At 50.8% G+C, this 22,731-nt stretch overlaps 1 protein-coding gene and 1 long non-coding RNA gene across 6 annotated transcripts; one reads left to right on the top strand and one right to left on the bottom strand.

Moving 5' to 3' along the window:
* The first annotated feature begins 3,867 nt into the window (after window positions 1-3,867).
* On the top strand, window positions 3,868-19,774 carry EIF5A (eukaryotic translation initiation factor 5A). Of its 5 annotated transcripts, none has more exons than XM_087916446.1 (6): window positions 3,868-3,952; window positions 11,241-11,430; window positions 15,156-15,260; window positions 17,642-17,773; window positions 19,305-19,378; window positions 19,485-19,774. In XM_087916446.1, exons 2-5 carry the CDS (start codon window positions 11,266-11,268, stop codon window positions 19,365-19,367), a joined length of 465 nt encoding a protein of 154 aa, XP_087772572.1. In that variant the 5' UTR covers window positions 3,868-3,952; window positions 11,241-11,265; the 3' UTR covers window positions 19,368-19,378; window positions 19,485-19,774. The 5 variants fall into 5 exon arrangements, with proteins under 5 accessions (XP_087772572.1, XP_087772570.1, XP_087772573.1 ...); XM_087916444.1 differs by lacking the exon at window positions 3,868-3,952 and adding an exon at window positions 3,997-4,056; XM_087916447.1 differs by lacking the exon at window positions 3,868-3,952 and adding an exon at window positions 3,997-4,056 and having other exon boundaries at window positions 19,305-19,388.
* On the bottom strand, window positions 19,631-19,925 carry LOC148124382 (uncharacterized). Its single transcript, XR_015740102.1, has 2 exons — window positions 19,725-19,925; window positions 19,631-19,694 (listed from the first exon to the last, which is right to left on the bottom strand). It is a non-coding gene; the product is annotated as an uncharacterized LOC148124382 (long non-coding RNA).
* Between the last annotated feature and the right edge of the window lie 2,806 nt (window positions 19,926-22,731).

Here is a 22,731-nt window from a genome sequence, read left to right as displayed (position 1 = left end):
TTACAACGGTTACAGTGAAAAAAAAGGGGACTTAAGGATCGGTTTTCACACTTACGACCATCATAAAATCCCCATTTTCACGAGATCAAAATTCAAGACGCTGCACAACTAGTTCATACTTAGGACGGACGCAGCGTCTGGGTGTGTGTGTGTGTGTCACGCAATCCCCTTTCGTGACCTTCTAAACAAGCAATGTCCATGCTCACTTAACGTCCGTGTTACTATTTTATTTTATTTTTTTTAAAAAAATCCTTTTATATCTGGTGGGTTTTATAACCTTGTAAGCCGCTTTGAGTCGCCATCTGCGAGTCGGCGGGAAGTAAATATGTTTTTCTTAATAAATAAACCCCTGCAGGGATTCCCTTTAAAAACTGTGGCCAGAACTGTGGTTGTAAAATGAGGCAAAAATTCAGGTGGATTTTGACTTAGTGCCCTTGGTGCTAGCTGGCAGAGTCTGCCCCCTGCTGTCCAGAGAGACAACACGCACCCTTTTGGGCCACTCCTGATTTTTCCATCTGCACTCTTGACATGCTCTGTTGTTCGGAGGGGCCAGAGGGTGGGAAGAAAAACTGGCATGGACCGTTTGAGCCACGGAGATAATGTGAACACCCCCCACCCCCCAGTGGACTTTGCAACCATCATAAATACGAGTTAGTTGCCAAGCGTTTGAATTTAGATTGGGTGACTGTTGGGATGCTGCGACGGTCATAAGTGTGAAAAACGGTCCTAAGTCACTTTTTGTCAGTGCTGTTGTAACTTTGGTAACAGATAATCAGTTGGAAGGGACCTTGAAGGTCATCTAGTCCAGCCCCCCGCCCGAGTGGGAGACCCTACACCATTTGTGACCGATGGCAGTCCAATCTCTTCTTGAAAACCTCCAGGGATGAAGCTCCCACAATTTATGAATAACAGAATAATAACCGAGTTGGAAGGGACCTTGGAGGTCATCTAGTCCAACCCCCTTCTGCCCAACCGGGAGACCCTACACCAATCCTGACAGATGGCAGTCCACTCTCTTCTTGAAAGCCTCCAGGGATGAAGCTCCCACAACTTCCGAAGGCAACTTCTGTTCCATTGGATATAGAATACCAGAGTTGGAAGGGACCTTGTAGGTCATCTAGCCCAACCCCCCTGCCCGAGTGGGAGACCCTACCCCATTTCTGACAGACAGTCCAATCTCTTCTTGAAAGTCTCAAGGGATACCTTTGGTCACTAAACGAACTGTTGTAAGTCGAGGACTGCCTGTGGAAGCCATGTGTTAATGGTACCAAAGGCAAATATCCATTTATTACATTTTTTATCCTGTCTTATAAAGTAACTCGGTGTGTGTATGTGTGTATGTGTGTGTGAGCATATCTAACTTTTTATTTATTTAGATTTATTTTTGTTTATTATTGGTAGTCCTCAACTTACAACAGTCGTTTAGGGACCGATTGAAGTTACAACAGCACTGAAAAAAATGACTTATGACCGTTTTCCCCATTTACAACCTTTGAGGCATAATATTTATTTGTGACTCATATTAATGACGGTTGCAGCGTTCTGGGCTTACGTGACTCCCCTTTTGCGAACTTCAGACAGGCAAAGTCAGTGACACCTAGCAACTTAAAAAAATTTGGGGGCTTGATTGTGGTCTTAAAGTTGAGAACTACCCATATTTGGCAGCGAGAAATGAAATTTAAAAAATTATGTTTACAACTTAAGGTCTAACGCTTGTCATCTCCCCATTAAGATTTCAGATTTCGCTTCTGGTGTTTTGTGTTTTTACCCCCGCCTTCCCTTTTACCGAAATAATACTATGATAAAAAAATATAAATAAATGCACATTATAAAGAAATAAATATTTATAAATAAATATTTATTTAGAGAATTTATAAGCCCACTCCGAGTGACTATGGGCAGCTCATAAAAAAAAATAAAAAGCCCAATATACAAAAAAAACCCAAACCCTCCACTCTCTGGTGACAACAATCAATCAAATAATAATCTTTCTGGGTATTTTCCCCCACAACAACCCTGCGAGGTAGGCAGGGAAAACATGACCCATATGGAGCAAGATTTTTGGGAAGGAGGAGGGGTGTGGGCAAGGGTGAGACCCCCTGCCCGTCTCAGGGTAACAAGGCTGACTTGTGGGAGCCACAGAGGATGGGCTTTGTAATACCAGAAAGCCCACCTTCATTAGCCAGGGCCACAGTACTACAAAAGCCATGTTTCAGGTATCACAAAGTCCATCCTCCTGAGAGCCACAGAGGATGGGCTTTGTAATATAAGAAAGCCCACATTCGTTCATTAGCCAGGGCCACAGTACTACAAAAACCAAGCTTCAAGTATTACAAAGTCAAATCCTCGAGAGCCACAGCGGATGGACTTTGTAATACTTCAAGTGTTACGACATCCAAGCATCGTTTCGAGTATTACAAAGTCCATTTCTCTTTAAGAGCCACAGTGGATGGACTTTGCAATACTGGAAATGTGGTTTTTGTAATACTGTTGCACTGGATAATTAACATGGGTTTTGTTGTGCTTTCAAGTCCATCCTGTGTCTATCATGGGAGGGGGGCAATAGTTGCACCCCGAAAGCCCCCGTTCCCTTCCCTGCCTTGGGTTGGGTTAGTGGGCAGGAGGGTCCTGCACCCCCTGCTCCAACTCCCAACACCCTAATGCACCACCTGAAGGCCCAGTGGTGGCCAGGGAGCATGGGTTTTGTAGTCCCAACCCCTTTCAGAGGCAGAGTTGGGCCTGGAAGGATGGCGTTTGCTTTATGGGTCTGCCACCAACCTTCCTGCCTATATAAACCTGAAGTTTTGTTTTTATTTTAGAAAGATTTATGGTGTTAGGGTGGGTCCGGCGGCTCCAGGGGTTGCAGCAAATTCTGGGCTCCAAAAATCCCCGCCAGGGGCTCAGTAAGAGGCCCCTCGCCATGCCTCGGCTGGGAAGCATGGGACTTGGGAGTCCAGGCCACCGGTAGATACCGAGTCGGGTAAGGAAAGGTTGGCTTAAATTATAACGGATCGGGCGTCACAAAGCCCTGCCCGTTGAAAAGGAAAACTTATTTTTCATCTCAACAATCCTAATTTTTTTTCGCTTCGGGAGCGGCGTGGAACGGAGGCCGCCACCGTTGCCGTGGCAACGATGGCGGCCGGGACCCCGGCAAGATGGCCGGCGAAGCAAGCGAACTCGGGGAAAAAAAAAAAATCTTTGTCGCGCCGCTCTGGGCCGCTCGCCACGCACACTCGGTGGTACGGGCAAGTGGGGTGGGGTGGGGAGATGGGCATCGCAAAGCCGAGGTACGCATGTGCCCTCGCGGCATCCCGCTCGCTGGGTAGAGAGCGTTAGAGAACTCGAGGCGTGCGCGGCCTAGGAGCATGCGTGATCTCAAGCAAATGGCCGCGGGGCGGGAGGGAAGGAAGACGGCCGCTCCACGCGCTTGCGCGCGCTGCCTCAAGTATCTCTCTCCACCCCCAGTTGTGAAAGCAGGACGTTTCCTAGCTGGGATCCTTTAAAACAGGGTCCCCAACCTTGGCAACTTTAAGGCTTTGTGGACTTCAACTCCCAGAGTTCCTCAGACAGCAAAGCTGTCTGAGGAACTCTGGGAGTTGAAGTCCACAAAGCCTAAAATTGCCAAGTTTGGAGACCCCTGCTTTAAAAACAAAAACAAAAACATGCGCATTGAGCATTGGTGGTCGGCGTTGTTTTTGTTTTTTTTTTTTTCCTCTCACCCGCGCACGCGCAGGGCTGGTGTCCTCGCCTTCGGCCCTCATCGCGCACGCTCAGAACAGGCCGGGCCCTCCTCCCTTCCCCCCGTCTCGGGCGTAAGCGCAGCGCGACGTTGCCCCGAAAAAAAAAAGAGAGAGAGGCTCCTCCTTTCGGGCGGGGCGCCGTCGCCAGTGCGCGTGCGGCGGCGGCGGCGGCGGCGGGGCGCGAGCGCGAGCGCGAAGAGAGGGCAAGAAGGGTGTGTGGTGAAAGGGGGGAGGGAGGCGATGAGTGCGCGTGCGCACTGCGGGCTGGGTTGCAGCAGGCAGCAGCGGCGGCGGCGGCGGTTGAGCTCGCGGGCGGGTGAGTCGCTTGGTGGGGGGAGGAGGAGGAGGAGGAGGAGGGGGTGGTCGCGTGGGGAGGAGGGGAGAGGCGAAGCGAGGCCGGTGTGGGTGGGTGGCGGGGAGGGCGGGGAAAAAAACGAAAAAAAAACGGGGTCGGCCGCGGGCTCGAGCACGCGCGGCGCCCCGAGGCCTCACCGCGTGGCGGCCGCCTCGGACCAGCAGGCAGGCAGGCAGGCAGGAGGAAGACCCGCCGCCGGCACCGCCTCAGCCGCCTCTCGTGGTGCGGAGCCAGGCCGGGCCTGCTCCGAGGGGCCGCCCCTCGCCTGAGTCACGGGGCGGGGGCGCCCCCGAGGGGAGAGCGAAACGGTGGGGGGGCAGGAAAGTTGGAGGAGGAGGGGGGTCCCTCCACATGTGCTGACCGATGGGCCGTGTAAGTCCCTCGAGGGGAGGGAGGGGGGTAAAGGAGGAGGAGGAGGAGGGGGGCTGCCCTGGGTGGGGTGGGGGGTCTTGTGGGGTGGGGGAAGGGGGCGAACTCTGGCCTCAGCCTGGGGGTCGGGTAAAGGGAGCCTGTCCTGGGTTGAACCCTGAAAAGGGGCTGCCTGGATTGGTGGGTGGGGGTCTTTGGGACGGGGGGGAGAGACCTGGCTTTCCTGAGAGGGGTGGGCTAAAGGGAGCCTGTCTTGGGCTGAACTATGGATTTGAGGGTGGGTGGGGGTCTTTGGGAGAGGGGAGTGGAGGGAAGGGCCTTGGTCTTCCTGGGGGGGTCGCCTAAAAGGAGCCTGTCCTGGTTTGAACTCCTGTAAGGAGGTACCTGGATTTGAGGGGGCTCCTGGGGAGGGAGGGGGTGAGCCCTAATAAGGGGGTGCCTGGATTTGTGTGGGAGGGGGTCCTTGGGAGAGGGGAGGGGGTGGGAAAGACCTGATCTTCCTGGGAGGGGGGTTATCCAAAGGGAGAATGCCCTGGCCTGAACTATGGAGGAGCCTGGATTTTGGGGAGGGGAGGGTGTCGTTGGATATGGGGGGGTCTTTGGGAAGGATGGGGACGAGCCCTGGTCTTCCTGGGGGTGGGGGTCTGCTAAAGGAAGCCTTTCCTGTCCTGAACTCTGAGAGGGGGTACCTGGATTTGGGGTGAAGGGAGGGACTTCCTGGGGTGTCACCTAAAGGGAGCCTGTCCTGAGTTGAACTCAGGTAGGAGATACCTGAATTTGAGGGGGGTCCCCGTGGAGGGAGGGGGACAAGAGGCGGGAGGGGAGAGCCCTGATTGGAGGCGCCCCTTCCACTCCAAGATTCATTGGGGAAAAGTGACCCTGGGGGCAAGGAAGGGAGCTGGGTGGGTAGGTGGGCTCAAAGCCAACACCCCCCCGCCCCCCAAATTATTGACTGAATACACACACAGGCATTTTAAACCAGCTTCCTCCCCCCTTTCCCCCTCCTTTTGTGGTTTGGTTGTGGCTGGTGCAAAACCCCAAAATAGGTGAATTCCCTATTTGTGTGACCTCAGTCTTTTTTTGGGGGGGAGGAGAGAAAAGCCACAATTGCCCTTTAAAGGGAAGGCCCGCCAAGCTCCTCTCCCTTATTTGGGGGCGAGGAACCCAAGGGTTTTTTTGGGGGGGAGGTGTCTTTGCACATTTGGGAAGGCGGCTTTTCTTGTGCAACTTGGGGAGTCAAGCCACTTTGGGAGGGTGACTCTTTTTGGGGTGGGGATGGAAAGGAAACAACTTGCAATGTCTTGGCTGGGCGGCGGTGGCAGAAAAAAAGAAAGGCTTGTGAAAACGACACCTACCCGCCCCCCCAAAAAAAGGGCAACAGCTGGATTTGAACTTTTAATCCCCCGGATGATGGGTTTTCAATCGAGGGTGGCCGAGCTTGGTTACTTTTAAGACAGGTGGGACTTCGACTCCCAGAATTCCCCAGCCAGGTCCTCCCTTAGCCGCTGTTAAGGCTTGTGGACTTCAGTTCCCAGAATTCCCCAGCCAACGTGGGATGGGATTGAGCAACCTGAAAAAAGTGTGTGTGTGTGGGGGGGGTTTAAACTTTTGCTTGCATGGTAACTTTGGGGGGTGGGTGGGTTTGCTTATGGGCAGCCACGTTAGTGGCTTTCCTTTCTCCCCAGAGATAGGTGGCCTTGGGGCCATTTGAGGAGGGGGGGTGGGGAAGCAGATACCTCAGGCTGGATTTGAACTCAGAGCAGGCTTTTAGGCACGGGAGAATCTGTTCAGAGGCCAGGAATCTGTGTGTGTGTGGGGAACCCCTGTGCAAAAGCCTCTCTTGGGGGAGACATTTATCACCCCATAGAATTGGGGACGTAGCAGCTCGGGACAAGATCGAAAGCAAGGGGGGTGTCCCTCCTAAAAGTAGCTGCTCCCTTCCTTCCCCCAAAAGCTGATCACGTGGTGTGGAGCCTGTCTCTCCGCAGTGGCCGCTTAGCTGAATCATGCTTGGGGTTGGCAGGAGCCGACGGGAGGCTCCACGCTGGCCGGAGGGGCTGCCTGATTCTTCTGTTCCACAAAGTGGGTGCAAACTTCCTGCCTCCTTCAGCCAGCTCCCTCCTCCTCCTCCTCCTCCTCCCTTCCTCTTTGGCTCCTCGGCGGCCGCAGCAGCGCACAAGATCGGCAGCACGTGGTCGCGGTCGCCGGGCCTCTCCGGTGCCCCCAACGGCCGCCACCGCCGCTTACGGGCCTTTCGAGGAGCCGCTGTCAGTCAGTCGATGACCCAGACAGGTTGGCAGTGGGAGAGGAGGCTCCCAGTTGCTCTCTTGCAGGGAGGTGGGCAGGCTAAGGATCAGTCTTTGGTGTGTGTGTGGGGGGGCTCCTTGGCATGGCAGGTGAGGGGGAGGTGTGTGGAAGAAGGAGCCAGCAAGCAGCTGTGTCGGCAGCCACCACCTCATGCCGTCTGGGGCTTTGTCTTTAACGCGAGGTTTCCTCCCCGGGAAGAGAAGCGGGTTTTTCCAGCTCTGGTGTGTGTTGGGGAGGGCTGGCCTTCCCTTGGAGAGCCCCCCCGCCCCCCTTTTTGCGTACCCCTCTTGAGAGCAGAAGCCCACTCCGCAGGGCAAGCGGATCCTGGAGATCTGCCTTGGGAGGAAGAATAGGCCTGGGGTCTGTTCACTTCTTCCTTTCCAGGCCTGCTTTTATTCACCCCAAAAGATTGGGGGAGAGTGGGTTTGGGGTGCTGAGGGAACGAGGGGGGGGGGGCCCTTCTACCATCGGTGTAATAGACTTACGCCTTTAAAGCCTTAAGGGAAGATTGTTTGCTCCATGAAGGAATTTCCCGATTTGCATGTTGGCAAGGTGGAATTTTTTTTTTTCCTTTTTGGGGAATGAGTTGAAATGAGCTCTTTGGGGTGTAAAGTCTTGTTTTTTTTTGCTAAACTTAAGAAGTTTCTTTTTAAAAACAAACAAACAAAGGCTGACTCCAAAAACGAGCTTTTTCTCAAATCTGGTTGGCTTCCTCCTCCTCCTCCTCCTCCCCCCCAAAATCTGGCAGTACCAGATTTTACGACTATTTTGGTCTGAAGTGGCTCCTTTGGATTCATTCTGGGCCTCGAGACGTATACGATCCCCGGGCCTTGGAAGCCGCGAAGAGCAGGAGATCCCAAAATAGAGACGGGAGGATCTGTGCCAGCAGAAGGTGTGGTCTAAGTCGCCCTGGCTAAATCTTGGGCTCAGGTCGGCACGAGAAGCAAACTTCTGCAGGCTTATTGCTGCGTGAACGGGCCAACTTGCAGGCCGAAGAAAGTTAGCAGACAAACGTCAAGAGGTTTTCAGGTCACCCTGGTGGTAGTTGGCTCCGAGGTGCTTTTTTCAAAAGGCAGCTGCACTGCAGGTAATCCCCCAACCTTACAATAAGGTGCATTTAGTGACTGGTCAAAAGTTTTAAGAACAGCACCGAGAAAACTTGTGACTTACAACCGTTTTTCACACTTAACGGCCGTTGTGGCATCGCCGTAATCAGAATTCAAGCCGCTTGGCACAACTGTGTCCTGGGGTCGGTCATGTGATTCCCCTTTTGTGGCTTTCCGAGAGGCAAAAATCAGTGCCGGATTCGCTTAACGGCCGTGGGACTAAACTTAACCGCAGTGGCCAGAAAGGTCATAAAATTGGGGTAAAACCTAACAGCGTTTCACTTAACAGAAATGTTTTGCTTGAGGATTACCTGCTGCATATGTGTATTTGGATCTATAAAAATTGGGAGGAAGGTTGTAAAAACGGGGCAAAACTCACTTAAATGCCTCGCTTTTTTAACAACAGAAATTTGGGGCTCCGTTGTCGTAAGTCGGGGACTACCTGTGTGGCTTTTTTTAGTGGATTTGTTCGTTTTTTTTAAAAAAAATGCAGTCGTAATGAGATGGCTTGTGGGGGGGGGAAACCACTGGGGAAGTCCTGAAAATGATCGGCAGTGCTGGAAAAAGAAAGTTTTTAGGCGCTGGTTTTGCTCGACTAAAAACATGTCAGATTAATTTAGCTGTTTGTCTTGTGCTCTTCCTGTCCGTAGTTCCCATTCTAAAAGCAGGCTAGGACATCTACTTAAACGAGTCCCCAAACTTGGCAGGGAATTCTGGGAGTTGAAGTCCACAAGTCCTAAAGTTGCCAAGGTTGGGGGGGCTCTGTCTTAAGGCGACATGCTCTCGCTGCCCCTTACCCCAAATAGCCCAGCATCAGCTGTGTGGGCAGGATTTCAGAGGTAACAGGTCAACACAATTGGAAGGGACCTTGCAGGTCATCTAGTCCAACCCCTCCCCGCCCAAGCAGGAGACCCCACACCAAATTTCTGGCAAACGGCAGTCCAGTCTCCTCTTCTCGAAAGCCTCCCACAACTTCTGAAGGCAACTTAGAACAGAGGTTTTCCCAACTTTCGGACACTGTTAAGTCCTGTGGACTTCAAACTCCTAGAATTCCCCAGCCAGCAACCCTGGGGAGTCGAAGCCCACAAGACTTAACAGTGGCCAAGGTTGGACACCCCCTGTCTCAGAAAGAGGATAGCGGGAGCTTGTGTGCTTTGGATTGAAAGGGTTGCGAACCCCAAATATGGCTGAGCTAGGAAGTCTGTTGGCTGGAATGTGGTGGGTCTCGTGTTTTCGGCGGTGCTTATCAATTTGGAAAATTCACGAGAGATTTTCAATGGCCCTCGGCACGAAGCCCTTTTAAAAGACGTTGCGTGGAGGTAGAACATAGAATGATAAGACTGGAAGGAACTTGGGAGGTCCTCTAGTCCAGCCCAGGCCAAGGCAGGAGACCCCATAGTACCATTCTGGACAAACGTCCGTCTCGTCTTTTTCTTGAAAACTTCCCTGGATTGGAGCCCCCACAATGTCTGGAGAGAAGCTAGGAAATTCCTCCTGAATTCCAGGTTGCTTCTCCTCCTGCCTCCTGGGGCTTTGGAGAATAAATTGACACACACACACACTCCCCTTCTTTGGGGCAGCTCCTCAAACGCTTCAATCAGAATGGAGCTGGAAGGGACCTTGGAGGTCTTCTAGTCCAGCCTCCTGCTGAAGCGGAGCAGAAGATATACAATCTCCAACAAGTGCCGCCTCTTTTTTTGAAAAGTTTTTTAAAAATTATTTTTATAACAAAAACAAAAACTAAACTATCTTTCTGTTCAACAATGTGTCAGTTGGGTATATATATCTTGTGCACATAGTGCCGTGTTTCTCATATAATAAGGCTGGGTCTTTTTTTTTTTTTTGAGCCCCCAAAAAACTGCTAGGCCGTCTTTTGGGGGGGGGTGACTTAATTCCCCCACCCCCCTTGCATCTTCGGGCAGGCGGGCGGCGACGATGGCTTGGATGTTGACCTCGGCGTTGGTGGGGCACTTATCGGGGTCAACGCAGGCAGCACCCTATCCGGGTGTGCAACAAAAGTGCTTCCTGACGGCAAGCCCCCAACATTCCCCCAACATTCCCCCCCCATTTCGCATGTTTTAATACAGGCCTTAATTTGGGGGAGGGGCTAATTTCATTCCATGCCTATAAAACATGCTGGGACGTCCTATTGGGGGAGGCCGTATTGTTGGAGAAACAGGGTAACTATCTTATATTATAATTGATAATGAGTTAGAGTAAGAAGGAATATGAAATGTAATTTTGAAAGACAATAATGTTAATCACAATACAATTGATAAACGTGATATAAAACACTGATTAGAATGGCTATAAATGTGAATAAACAAGTGACTCTTAAAAACCAAAAATCGTCCAGTGACGGAGCACCCGCCGCTTCTGGTGGCAAGCTGTTCCCCTGCTTAATTGTTCTTGCTGTTAGGAAATTTTCTCCTTAATTCCAGGTTGCTTCTCTCCCTGGTTAGTTTCTACCCGTCCCTTTCTCGTCCTGCTTTGGGGAATAAGGTGGACCCCCCTCCTCATCGTGGCAGTCCCTCACATACCTGAACACTGCTATCCCGCCCCTCCTCGGTCCTTCTCAGTTTGGTCTAAGATGCACCCCCTTCCCTCAACCGTTCATGATACAGTTAAGGTTGCCAAGACCCTTTAATCCAGGGATCTCCAACCTTGGCCACTTTAAAACGGGTGGACTTCAACTTCCAGAATCCTCCATTCAACCATAGCTCTTTTTTTCCTCTACTTCCTAGAGGGGAGAGATTGCAGAGGAAGGGATGACAAGAGAGGAAGCAGGAAGAGAGAGTGGAAGTCTTAGCGAAGCTGAATGGGGGAATTCTGGGAGTCGGAGTCCACCAGTCTTAAATCAGGGGTCTCCAACCTTGGGTACTTTAAGACTTGTGGACTGGACTTCAACTCCCAGAATCCTCCATTCAGCCATAGCTCATTTTTTCCCTACTTCCTAGAGGGGAGCGATTGCAGAGGAAGGGATGACAAAGAGAGGAAGCAGGCAGAGAGAGTGGAAGTCTTAGCGAAGCCGGCTGGGGGTGGAATTCTGGGAGTCGGAGTCCTCCAGCCTTAAAAGTTGCCAGGGTTGGAGACTCCCCTGCTTTAATCCGTCCCAGTGCGCCATCCTGTCTTTTCCCAGCCCTGGGAGCAACAGGTGTGCTTGCCATGTGCCAACCAGCGGGTGTAGAAACTTTACGTAGGCGTGTAGAGGCCTTGAGAGTCGCATTCTCCCTCCGGCAGGGTTTGTTTCCCTTCTTCCAAGCTTGCCCATCCAGCCAGTGCGTGGGCAGACCTTCTGCCCACTTCCGTCCTAACCTTTCTCTCCCCTTCCTCTTCCTCCTCCTCCTCCTCCCCGCCCCCCAGCGGTTTCCACAACACCTGATCCACCATGGCTGATGACCTGGACTTCGAGACCGGCGATGCCGGCGCCTCTGCCACCTTCCCCATGCAGTGCTCCGCCCTCCGGAAGAACGGATTTGTGGTGCTCAAGGGGCGTCCTTGCAAGATTGTGGAGATGTCCACTTCGAAGACGGGCAAGCACGGCCACGCCAAAGTAAGGGCCAGCGGTGTGTGTCTCGGTCGGGTGTCTTCTTTGGCGGGAGGGAAGGGAGGACCGTTTTGGGGAAACTCCCAGCGGCGTGCGGGTTTGCGTGTGCCCGACGGGTGTCGAGCGGGGTTTTCCCCTTGCTACTTTGGGTGTGTGTATGTGTGTTGCGTAGGGCCCATTGTGCGGCTGGCCAGACAGAGGAAAAGGACCAGCATCCTGGGTCTCTGGCCTTCATTTTTCCTTTGCAGACGTTTCATGACCCAACTAGGGAATGTCATCAGTGCTAGAAGGGAGGAACAACAACTGTGGGGTCCTTGGCGCTCTCTGAGCCGGGTTGGTTTTCTTGCAGACGTCTCATGACCCAACTAGGGGACATCATCAGTGTTAGGGAGTGGGGTTTACAGAGAGAAGGAGAAAGGAGGAGGATGATTATGGGGTCCTTGGGGCTTTCTGCCCATTTCTTGTAGACATTTCATGACCCAAGTAGGTAATATCATCCATGATGATAGAGTGGAATTGGCAGAGAAGAAGAAGAAGAGGGAGGAATTATTATTACTGTTATTATTACTACTACTACTATTATTACTACTACTATTATTATTAATTTCCTTTATTCATTAAACATGAAACTCAAGTCAACTGAACATTTTAAAATGTACCACAAATATTGACCGGCGCTGGTGGTTGATACAGGTTGCTGCCAGCATCCTAGCTATCAACCCAGTATCATCTTAAAAATATTTCTAAATAATCATAATTATCATTTTTATTAAAATGAAACTCCGTCAACTGAACATTTTAAAATGTATCGCCAATATCATTCGCTGGTGCTGTTGGTTGATCCTGGCTGCCACCAGGTATCGAGCAAGGTGATTATTGTTATTTACTTCCTTGGGGCTTTCTATACATTTCTTGTAGACGTTTCATGACCCAACTAGGTAACACCATCCATGTTAGTAGGGAGGAGGAGGAGGAAGACGATGGGGTCCTTGGTGCTCCCTGAGCTTGCTTGTTTCCTTGCAGGCGTTTCATGACCCATCTAGGGAACATCATCAGTGCTAGGACAGGAAGTGGGGGGGTTAACCAGCACGGGTGATGTTCCCTAGCTGGGTCATGAAACGCCTGCAAGGAAGCCACCAAGAAAGCCCCCCCCTCTGCCCCCCCAAAAGCTACAAATATTCCCTTAGTGCCATTTTTCTGCTTGGCTAGGCGATGCCCCTCTGGTCCGATGCCACTTAGGAGGCCTGGATATTTCACACACACACACACACACACACACACACACACCACAGTCTTTGTTGGTCTTTTTGACCACAGTTGTCACTCCTTTCCTGAGCCGAGCCTTCCTTCGCTTTACGGAGCTGGCTACGCAGGCTCAGGTCAGCTTGCAGTTAGCACCAAAAAAACAAAATTGCTGTATTCTGCAAGGGAAATTTTAAAATAAAAAAAAACCCTTCCCCAGTCGCCCCATTAAGTTCTGACGATGGGATGTGGGGTACGAGAGTTTGATCCCCCAGAATGGATCAGAATGGAGCCATTCAAAGTTACCTGCCTCTTCATCATGAATCTTCCTGGCCTGGGTGATCCATGATAGCCCTGGACAATTCGTTCCAAGTTTCGGGGGAAGCATGACTTACGACCGTTTGGTCACACTTAACGACCGTCACACTGTCTCCACGGTTGCAGGATCAAAAATCCGGCGCTTGGCACAGCCAGTTCGCGTTTACAACGGTCACAGCGTCCCACGGTTGCGTGATGCTCTCTTGCAGCCTTCTGACAAGCCAAGCCAATGGAGGACGGGGAGGGGGAAGCAGGATTCACTTAACAACCACGTGTCTCATTTAACAACAGCAGGGATTCATGTTAACAACCGTGGCAAGGAAAGGTGTCCAAACGGGGCCAAATTCAACTCCCTTTGCACAGCCTCGGAAAGGTTGAGCTGAATATGTCGTCATAAGTTGAGAACTACCTGTAATCCACTGGGTGGGTGGATTTCTTGTGACTACAACGGTTGTTAAGTGTGAAAAAAGCAGTCATAAGTCAGTTTTGCCAGTGCCGGAGTCACTAAACAAGTCAAGGATTATTCCAACAAAGAGTCTCTCCGGAGACCAGAAGCCAAATTTTAATTTCTTACCCACAGAACACCCAAGCAAGTCCGGCCCACCTTCAATGCTAGAGATACCAGGTAGTCCTTGACTTACAATCGTTCGTTTAGCGACGGTTCGAAGTTAACGATGGCACTGAAGAAAGGGACTTGGGACCGCTTAAACACACTTAACGACCGTTGCAGCGTTCCCCATGGAGAGATGATTTAACTTCAGGCGCTTGGCCACTGGTTCGCCTTTATGACGGTCGCATTGTCCAGGTGACCTGATGGGGAAAGCCAGATCCGTTTAACGACTGGGCTAATAATTTAGCAATTGCAGCGACTCGCTTAACAAACGGGCAGGAAAGGGCACAAAACGCAACACACACACACACACACACACACACACCGGAAGCTGTCTGGACTGCAAGCTTCCCCCCAACCCCCCCAGTCCTATTGTGAGGTGGTAGACGAGACACACATTTCTCAACCTCACCAGCATTTTAAGATGTGCGGACGAAAGGGGGGGGCGAAGGGGGTGAAATTACTGGGAATGGAGAGGCTCCCCACCCGGGAGTGGGAAAAGCCCCCGCCAGCCCTTTGGGGTGGGGTGGAGGAGAAGATCGGAGCAGGGCAACAGAGAAAGGGGTGCCCTGCTGTTGGAAAGGGGCCACCTTGAGCTGTTTCGCCAGGCAGGGCTGCTACTTCCTCCTCCTCCCTTCTAGCACTGATGATGTTCCCTAGTTGGGTCATGAAATGTCTGCAAGGAAACCACCCAGCTCAGAAAGCATCTACCTACCTTCCTCCCTCCCTCCCTTCCCTTCCCTTCCCTTCCCTTCCCTTCCCTTCCCTCCCTCCCTCCCTCCCTCCCTTCCTTCCTTCCTTCCTTCCCCTCCCTTCCTTTCTTCCTTCCCTTCTCCTCTCCACAAACCCCTCTCCCTTCTAGCACTGATGATGTTCCCTAGTTGGGTCATGAAACGTCTGCAAGAAAACAATGAAGTTCAGAGAACATCTTCCTTCCTTCCTTCTTTCCTTCCTTCCTTCCTTCCTTCCTTCCTTCCTTCCTTCCTTTCCTCCTCCTCCTCCTCCTCCTCCTCCTCTGCAAACTCTCCTCCCTTCTAGCACTGATGATGTTCCCTAGTTGGGTCATGAAATGTCTGCAAGGAAACCACCCAGCTCAGAAAGCATCTACCTACCTTCCTTCCTCCCTCCCTCCCTCCCTCCCTTCCCTTCCTTCCCTCCCTCCCTCCCTCCCTCCCTCCCTTCCTTCCTTCCTTCCTCCCTTCCTTTCTTCCTTCCCTTCTCCTCTCCACAAACCCCTCTCCCTTTTAGCACTGATGATGTTCCCTAGTTGGGTCATGAAAACGTCTGCAAGAAAACAATGAAGTTCAGAGAACATCTTCCTTCCTTCCTTCTTTCCTTCCTTCCTTCCTTCCTTCCTTTCCTCCTCCTCCTCCTCCTCCTCCTCCAACTCTCCTCCCTTCTAGCACTGATGATGTTCCCTCGCTGGGTCACGAAACGTCTGCAAGGAAACAGTCAAGCTCAGAGAGCACCAAGGGCCCCCACAGTCCTTTTCCTCCTCCTCCTCCTCCCCCCCCCCCCCCATCGTGCTAAGGCCGTTCTCTCCCCTCTGCTGCCCTCCCAGGTGCATCTTGTCGGCATAGACATCTTCACTGGGAAAAAATACGAAGATATCTGCCCTTCCACTCACAACATGGACGTGCCCAACATCAAGAGAAATGACTTCCAGGTAGGCCTGGGGTGTGTGTGGGGGGGGGCGCTTGCGGTCAGCAAGGGGGTCCGTGGGTTTGGTCGTCAAATCGACAAAGCATGCGCATCCCGCGACCGCCTCTCTGGGCAGTGTAGTCCAAGGGTCGAATTGCCTTCCTTCTTGTATCGTGGTGGGGTTTGAGGCCACGTTGCCCTTCCTTGGGGAGGGGGCTTCTCCACAGGCTGGAGGGCTTGCGATGTCTCCATTGTCATAGGGAGGGTGGCAGTTGGTCAGAATATCGGAATAACCGGGTTGGGGGTCTTCTAGGCCAACCCCCTGCGCAGGCAGGAAACCCTGGTATCATCTCAGACAAATGGTTGTCCAATCTTTTCTTTAAAACCTCCCGTGTTGGATCACCCACAGCTTCTGGTGGCAAGTGGTTCCACTGGTGAATTGTTCCCACTGGCAGGACATTTCTCTTTAATTCCAGGTTGCTTCTCTCCTTGCTCAGTTTCCACCCTTTGCTTCTTGTCCTGCCTTCGGATAGAATAGAATAGAATAGAAGGGAGGAGAGAAAAGAACAAGAATAGAATAGAATAGAGAATAGAAAAGAGAATAGAATAGAGAATAGAACGGAATAGAAATAGAATAGAATGAAAATAGAAGAGAATAGAATAAGAATAGAACAGAATAGAAATAGAATAGAATAAACAGAGTTGGAAGGGACCTTGGAGGTCTTCTAGTCCAACCCCCAATGGAATAGAATAGAAATAGAATAGAATTAAAATAGAATAGAACTAGAATAAACAGAGTTGGAAGGGACCTTGGAGGTTTTCTAGTCCAACCCCAATGGAATAGAATAGAATTAAAATAGAATAAAACTGGAATAGAAGTAGAATAGAGTTAAAATAGAATAGAAAGAATTAGAACAGAATTAAAATAGAATAGAATAAGAATAGAACAGAATAAAAATAGAATAAACAGAGAAACCCTACACCACTTCAGACAAAGGGTTATCCAACATCATCTTAAAAATTCCAGTGCTGGAGCGTTCACCACTTCCTGGAGGCAAGTTCTTCCACACATTAATTGTCCTCCCTGTCAGAAAGTTCCTCCTTATTTCCAGGTTGAATCTCTCCTTGTTCAGTTTCCATCCATTGTTCCTTGTCTGGCCTTGGAGAATAGCTTGACCCCCACTCCTCCTCCTCTCTGGGGCAGCCCCTCAGATATTGGAAGGCTGCTCTCCTGTCTCCCCTGGTCCTTCTCTTCCCTAGACCAGCCAGGCCCAGTTCCTGCAACCGTCCATCGTCTGTTTCATCCTCCAGTCCCCTAAAATCATCCTGGTTGCTCTTCCCCGCCCTTTTCCTAGAAAAAGACTGCAGAGAAGGTTGGCCAGTCAAGCCAGAACACATTGGGGGGCTGTTGTAGGCCAGGCTAAGAGGCCAGACTCGTCCATCCCTTTCTTATAAAGTTAACTGCAGAAGAATCTGGCACCCCCCTTTACTTCAGTGGCAACGATGGGGGGGCCAGTCTGAGATGCTTTCTGGCCCAGGCTCAGGTCTTCCTGGCCACTTTGGGACCTGGTCAGGGTGGGAGCAGCTGGGCCCGGCGGGGCAGTGTTGCAGTGACCAGGTGTTCCAGCGGAGAAGGGCCTTTCCTACAGGTGATCCTGGGAGCCAGGTAGAAGCCACAGGTGGGCTGTTTTACACCTTGAAGGCAAGTTGACTTGGAACGCCCTAGAAATCGCACAGCCCAGCAAATCTTTTGACCGATATACTCAGACCGATGGCAGGAGAAATATGTCTTAGACCGGCTTCATTACCTATTTTCTGACAGGGTCGCTTCCTTAATAGGCGAAGGGAATGCGGTCAGTGGAATATACCTTGACTTCAGCCAAAGGGGGGTGGGGGTGGGGTGGGTGGAATAGCCGGGTGGGGAATTCTGGGAGTTTTGAAGTCCACAGGTCTTATAAAGTGGCCAAGTTTGGAGATTCCTGATGTCTATCCCATTTCCTGATGGGGTAACTTTCTTAATAGATAGTGGGAATGTGAGGGATGTAATATATCTTGAGTACAGGAAAGTGGGGGAAACACCCCCTCCCATGAATTAAATAAATAAACAGGTTAAATGTGGACGAGATGGCGTGAGAATTAAATTGGAAACTGATACCCTGGCTGGTGTGGGGGATTCTGGGCGTTGAAGTTCACCTGTCTTAAAGTTGCCAAATGGGGGAAAAGGTGTTTTAGATAACTGTGGGACCTTCCCCGCCCCGTCTGACAAGTGTGGCTGGTTCGAATCACGCTGGGCGGGGGCTTTTCCCAAGAGAGAGGAGCCTTTGGAAGCTCCTTGGGGAAGCCCCGGCGCAGGCGGCGGCCTCTGTGCTCACCCTCCCCCTCTTCCTCTTCCTCTCCCTCTTGCAGCTTATTGGGATCCAGGATGGCTACCTTTCTCTGCTCCAGGACAGCGGGGATGTCCGGGAGGATCTGCGTCTCCCTGAGGGAGACCTGGGCAAGGAGATCGAACAGAAATACGACAGCGGAGAAGAAATCCTGGTAAGGCCGGGCCCTTCGGCTCGTGCGTGTTCGGTTTGCTTCCTTTATTTAGTGTCTTCTATTTTATTTGCAGGTCTATCTATCTACATATACCTACGTACCTATATCTTTACGTATCTTTATATTTAGATCTCTATCTGTCTATTATCTATCTTATTTATATCTATCCATCTATCTACATATATTTATATATCTATAGATATCTCTTGTCTATTATCTATCTAATTTATCTATTTTATCTAATCTAATCTCATCTACCTATCTAATCTTATCTATCTGCGAAATGCTCCTCACGCATCATCACAAAATCTCCAGGACCATAAAGCCTACAAACTTGAAATTGGGCCCATATGTTCCTCTTGGCTTCTAGGGGCTCCCTAAGAAAGGATTTTCTGAAATGACCATCAGAACATTAATATTTCCTTTTTTATTATTATTATTATTATTATTATTATTATTATTATTATTATTATTATTACCCTCTGGTGCTAAGGAGTTCTACTCCCCTCCCCACCTGAAAAGAAATCTCTTCCAAATGCAAAACACAAGCAGAACGGAGGAGTTTCAGTTTCATAGCAGCCAACCAGCTTTAGTACAGAACAGTTAAGCTAAGCCACGCCCAGGCTCCTTGCTGTCTCCTTGCTGACACAGCAAATACTGTTTCAGTTTCCAAACAGTCCTCAACGCTCTCACACACTGACAGGAAGCTAGCCAGATGAATACCCATGGATGCTTTTAGGCAGAGGCAGAATTATTTTTTTCCTTATTTTCCTCCCCCAAAACGAAGCTCCCCCACCTAATTCCGTAGTGAAGGATGGGTATCGGTTTATATATATCAGGGTTAGGGGTAGCTGTATAAAAATGCACATGTGCACGGGTAATCCCCGGCTTACAATTGTTTTTTTTAGTGACCAAAAGTTGCAGCAGCACTGAAAATCTTGACTTAACCACCATTGTTCACACTTAACAACTATTGTGGCGTCCCCATGGTGCCGCAGATCCACACTCGGACGCTGGGAACTGACTCACATGACGGTTGCCATGGTCACATGAGATTTTACCCCTTTTGCGGCCTTCCGACAGTCCACAGGATAGCCGGACTCCCTTAACGACCCTATGACTCACTTAACGATGGCCGCGATGCCCTTAAAAACGGCGGCCATAAAGTGGGCCTAGAAACTCTCCTTCCCAATGTCTCCTCCCATGGAAAACCGCCGATCAATAATAACAACCTTGGCAGCTGGAAGGAAGGCGGGTGGATCCCAGCTCCCAGAATTCCCCGGCCAGTCTCCAACGGGAGGGGAGCTGCCGGCCGGCCGGGGATTCTGGGAGTTGTAGTCCAGCCACCTTCCTTCCAGCCACCGCCACAATTGAGCAGAAAGGGAGAATCCAGCGCTGGAAGATTTCTAACCTGCCAGGTCTCAGGTGGGCGGGTGTTTAGGGAGGTCCTTGCTTTTTGGGGGTTGGGGGCAGGAATTTGGGGGGAGAAAGCAAAGACACCCCCAAAAAGTTTTTCCTCCTCCTCCTCCAGATCACCGTTCTGTCTGCAATGACCGAGGAAGCTGCTGTCGCCATCAAAGCCATGGCTAAATAAAGGAACCGCAGGTGAGTCCAGGTACAGGTGGGGAAGGCGGGGGGAGAAGAGGGGGAGGCCTTTGGGGTCCTTCCCCCAGGGTTTTCTTTTTAACACCCTTTCCCCCGCCCCTTGCAGGCAACAGCCGCAGCCGCAACAAACTTCTAACGAACCAGAGAGGAATCGCAACCCACACAAAGACTGTCAGATGGGGCTCCAAACCACCCAAAATCTTGGTTTTTTTTTTTCCTTCTCTTTTTCTTTGTCATCTTCTCTTCCTCCTCTTCCTCTTCTTCTTCTTCTTCTTCTTCTCTTTCCCTTCCTTTGAAACGAAACAAACAAACCCCCCTTCCTCCTTCCATTCCACCCCCCCGCCACTTCAAATCCTCTCGGTTCCTCCCTTTTGAATTAAAACAAAAGAAAACCAAGCTTTTTATTTTGTGGTCTTTTTAAAAAAAAAGAGCAAAAAGGAAAAACACACAGAGGCAAGAAAATAAAATAAAAATCCCTACCCCCCCACAGCTCACCCTCATCCTTATTATTGTTTATTTTTTCCCCTTGTTTTGGACCCTGCCTCGTTCCCCCGTCCCTCCTCCTCCTCCTCCTCCTCTGTGGTGCTCAGTCACACTACAACCATTTATTTTTTGTGTCTGTGCTCCTGGCAAAGAGAAAATTTGCACTTAAAAAGACAAAAAAAAAGATATTTTAACTGCTGGAAAGGAAAGGAAAGGAAAGGAAAAGAGAAAAACCATCGCGAGAGACTCTTTGGTTCCCCCCTCCCCTCGTTCTCATTTTCATCCTCCTTTCGAGAGGAGAGGGCAGATTTTGGGGAGGGGTGCGTGTGTGTGAAAGCCACCCCATCCCTCCCCAGCTGAGCAAAACGCCCCGGTGGGCCTTTCCTCCTCCAAAGTCTTCGTTCCTCCATGAATGTTTCTCTTGAGGGTTGACAGGGTACGTACGTACGTAGGGGGCGTTGTTTGGGGTGGGGGGCTGTTTTTTAATTTTTTTGTGCCCCTCCTCCACCTCCCCTTTTCCACCTGTCTGCTGGGCGGTTGCAACAGGTTTCGGTCCTTTCTCTCCGTGCTGGGAGGTTAAGCCCCGAAGTGGGGTTGTATTTTTTTGGGGGGAATTCCCACTCTGGTTGCTGAGCTTGCTTAAATCTCCCCCTTTGTCTGCAAGAGCGGGGCAGGAAGACTGGGGGCTGGAATGACGGGGACCTGCCCCTCCGGCGGAGTATATATATAGGGGCAGGGTTACTCTGGCCCCCGTCAATCATGTTGGATTTCCTTCCCCCCTCCCTCCGAGACCCTCCCTCCATTTTACAGGGTTAGCACCCCCACCACCCCTAAACCGCCCAAAAATGCTGTTTTCAGGTTAGGGAAACCTTTTATTTTGGGGGAGGGGAGAGAAAGTGGTTTTTTTTAAAAAAACAAAACATTTAACTAGAAACGCCCTCCCCCCCCCCCCCCCTTTTGAACTGTCTCCTTGGTTCATATTTCCTCTCCTCTGCTGTTCCCAGGTCAAGCTGTGCCCCCCCCTCGCCCCCTCGCCCTGTTAATCCAACCCATTTGTTAATGCACCTCAATAAATAAAAAAAACCAAGTTTAATATGAAAAAGCTCTGGTTGTGCGTCATTGCGTGTGTGTGTGTGCATTGTGTCTCGCAAGGAGGGGAGAAGACTTGCCCTGGCCAGGGGGGCGGGGGGGGGTCTACTCAAGGGACCTAAGGGGGGGGGATGTGCCTCCTTCAGAAATGGGGTGGGTGGGAGCTGCCAGGTGAGAAGAGGTCGAAACAGCTGCTACGAGGAGTCCTCGACTTAACGACGGCCATATATGTATTACCGGACGGTAAGATGGGGCGGCCGATAAATCCTATATAGGAATCAATCCTAGAAAATCTCCCCTGCTAAGCAAGGCCGTTAAGTGATTTGTCCCATTTTGCGACCTCTCCTGCCGCCGTCGTTAACCGAATTGTGGTCTTTAGTTAGTCCCGCAGTCCTTAAGTGAAGCTGGCTCCCCCCCGCTCCCCATAGGACTCTGCTAGTAGGAAAGTCACAAGAGGGGAATCACACGACTGTCATAAAGCATCTGGATTTTGATCCCGCAACTCAGGAGGGTGCGGCGGTCGTTAAGTGCGAAAGGATTCACGAAGTCCCCTTTCGTTTTGGTCGTGGCGCGAATGGTTGCAAGTCAAGAACTTGCCTGTATGTGGAGCATGAATAGCTTTCTATCCGGAAGGCGACTTCAGCCTCAGTCTTTGCGATGTGTCCGAACGGATCCGTGCTGGAAGACCCACACAGAACCCATCATCGACGATGGAACATGGCGTCCTGGTTGCCGTCGGATGTGGCGGCCGAGGTTCTGCACCGACGGCCAGTTTCTTCGGAGCACAACTGGCTTGGTCCTAGAGAGGCCCCGTATCTTGGCACCTTCAGGAGGATCTTACCTGTCCCGACAGGTGCATCATGGATCAATCCAACACCTTGCTCTGCTAAAGCAGGGTGGGGCCTCTTTTACGACCTGTGGACTTCAACTCCCAGAATTCCCTTGCCGGTCGGCCATGTTTCAGTGACTTCTGGACGTCAACTCCCACAATCTCTGGCTCAGGAATTCTGGGAGTTGAAGTCCACAGGTCGTAAAGGGGCCCATAGTTAAAAGTCACCCACTCTACGGACCCACCCAGGTACAGATTAGCTCCCCGCTTTCATGGCTTCTGGAAAAACAAGGCCTGAATTATCCTGGAGAATCGTGGGAAGCAATGTTCAAATCTCTTCAACTTATTTAAATTTGTCGGCGGTTGTGTAAGTGGCACAGGACTGTTATGTGCCATCGGTCTTTCTCCAGCCTTAAAGAGGTGTGGGTTTTAATTCCCAGAATCCCCTCCAAAAGATAATAGAATTAAGGGTTTCTCCGTTTTGGGCAACTTTTAAGAAGCGTGGACTTCCAACTCCCCAAATTCCCTTGCAGGCTAGGGAATTCTGGGAGTTGACATCCACCTATAATCCTATGTCGATGTATTACATGAAAAGTAATGATGAGTGACAGTATTGTCAGGATTCTGGCAGTTACCCCGAAATTAAATTCCCGAGTCTCGAGCCAAACTTCCAAAAAGGATTTATTCGGAGTTAAACGTGTCTGGCACTGCCTGGGTGTAGCCGACTCTGGACACACATCGTTCATTGTCACCCTTGGACCCTGGTTTTCCCCCCGCCCCTCTGGGTGTATCGTAATTCATATTCTCCAATGGGACACCTCCATAGCCCAGAGCCATCAATCATGCTCTCCAGTTAGAATTTTGCAAAGCAGAAACTTCAGTCACCTAGTTACTATCTTTGAAAAAGTATTGATGGAATGCACTTTTGGTTTCCAAGCTGCCGCACTGCTCT

This window comes from Pseudonaja textilis, chromosome Z (assembly GCF_049901715.1).
Source record: "Pseudonaja textilis isolate UNSWEBS1 chromosome Z, rPseTex1.2, whole genome shotgun sequence".
NCBI lineage: Eukaryota > Metazoa > Chordata > Lepidosauria > Squamata > Elapidae > Pseudonaja > Pseudonaja textilis.
This window is presented reverse-complemented; position numbering and strand designations above follow the sequence as displayed.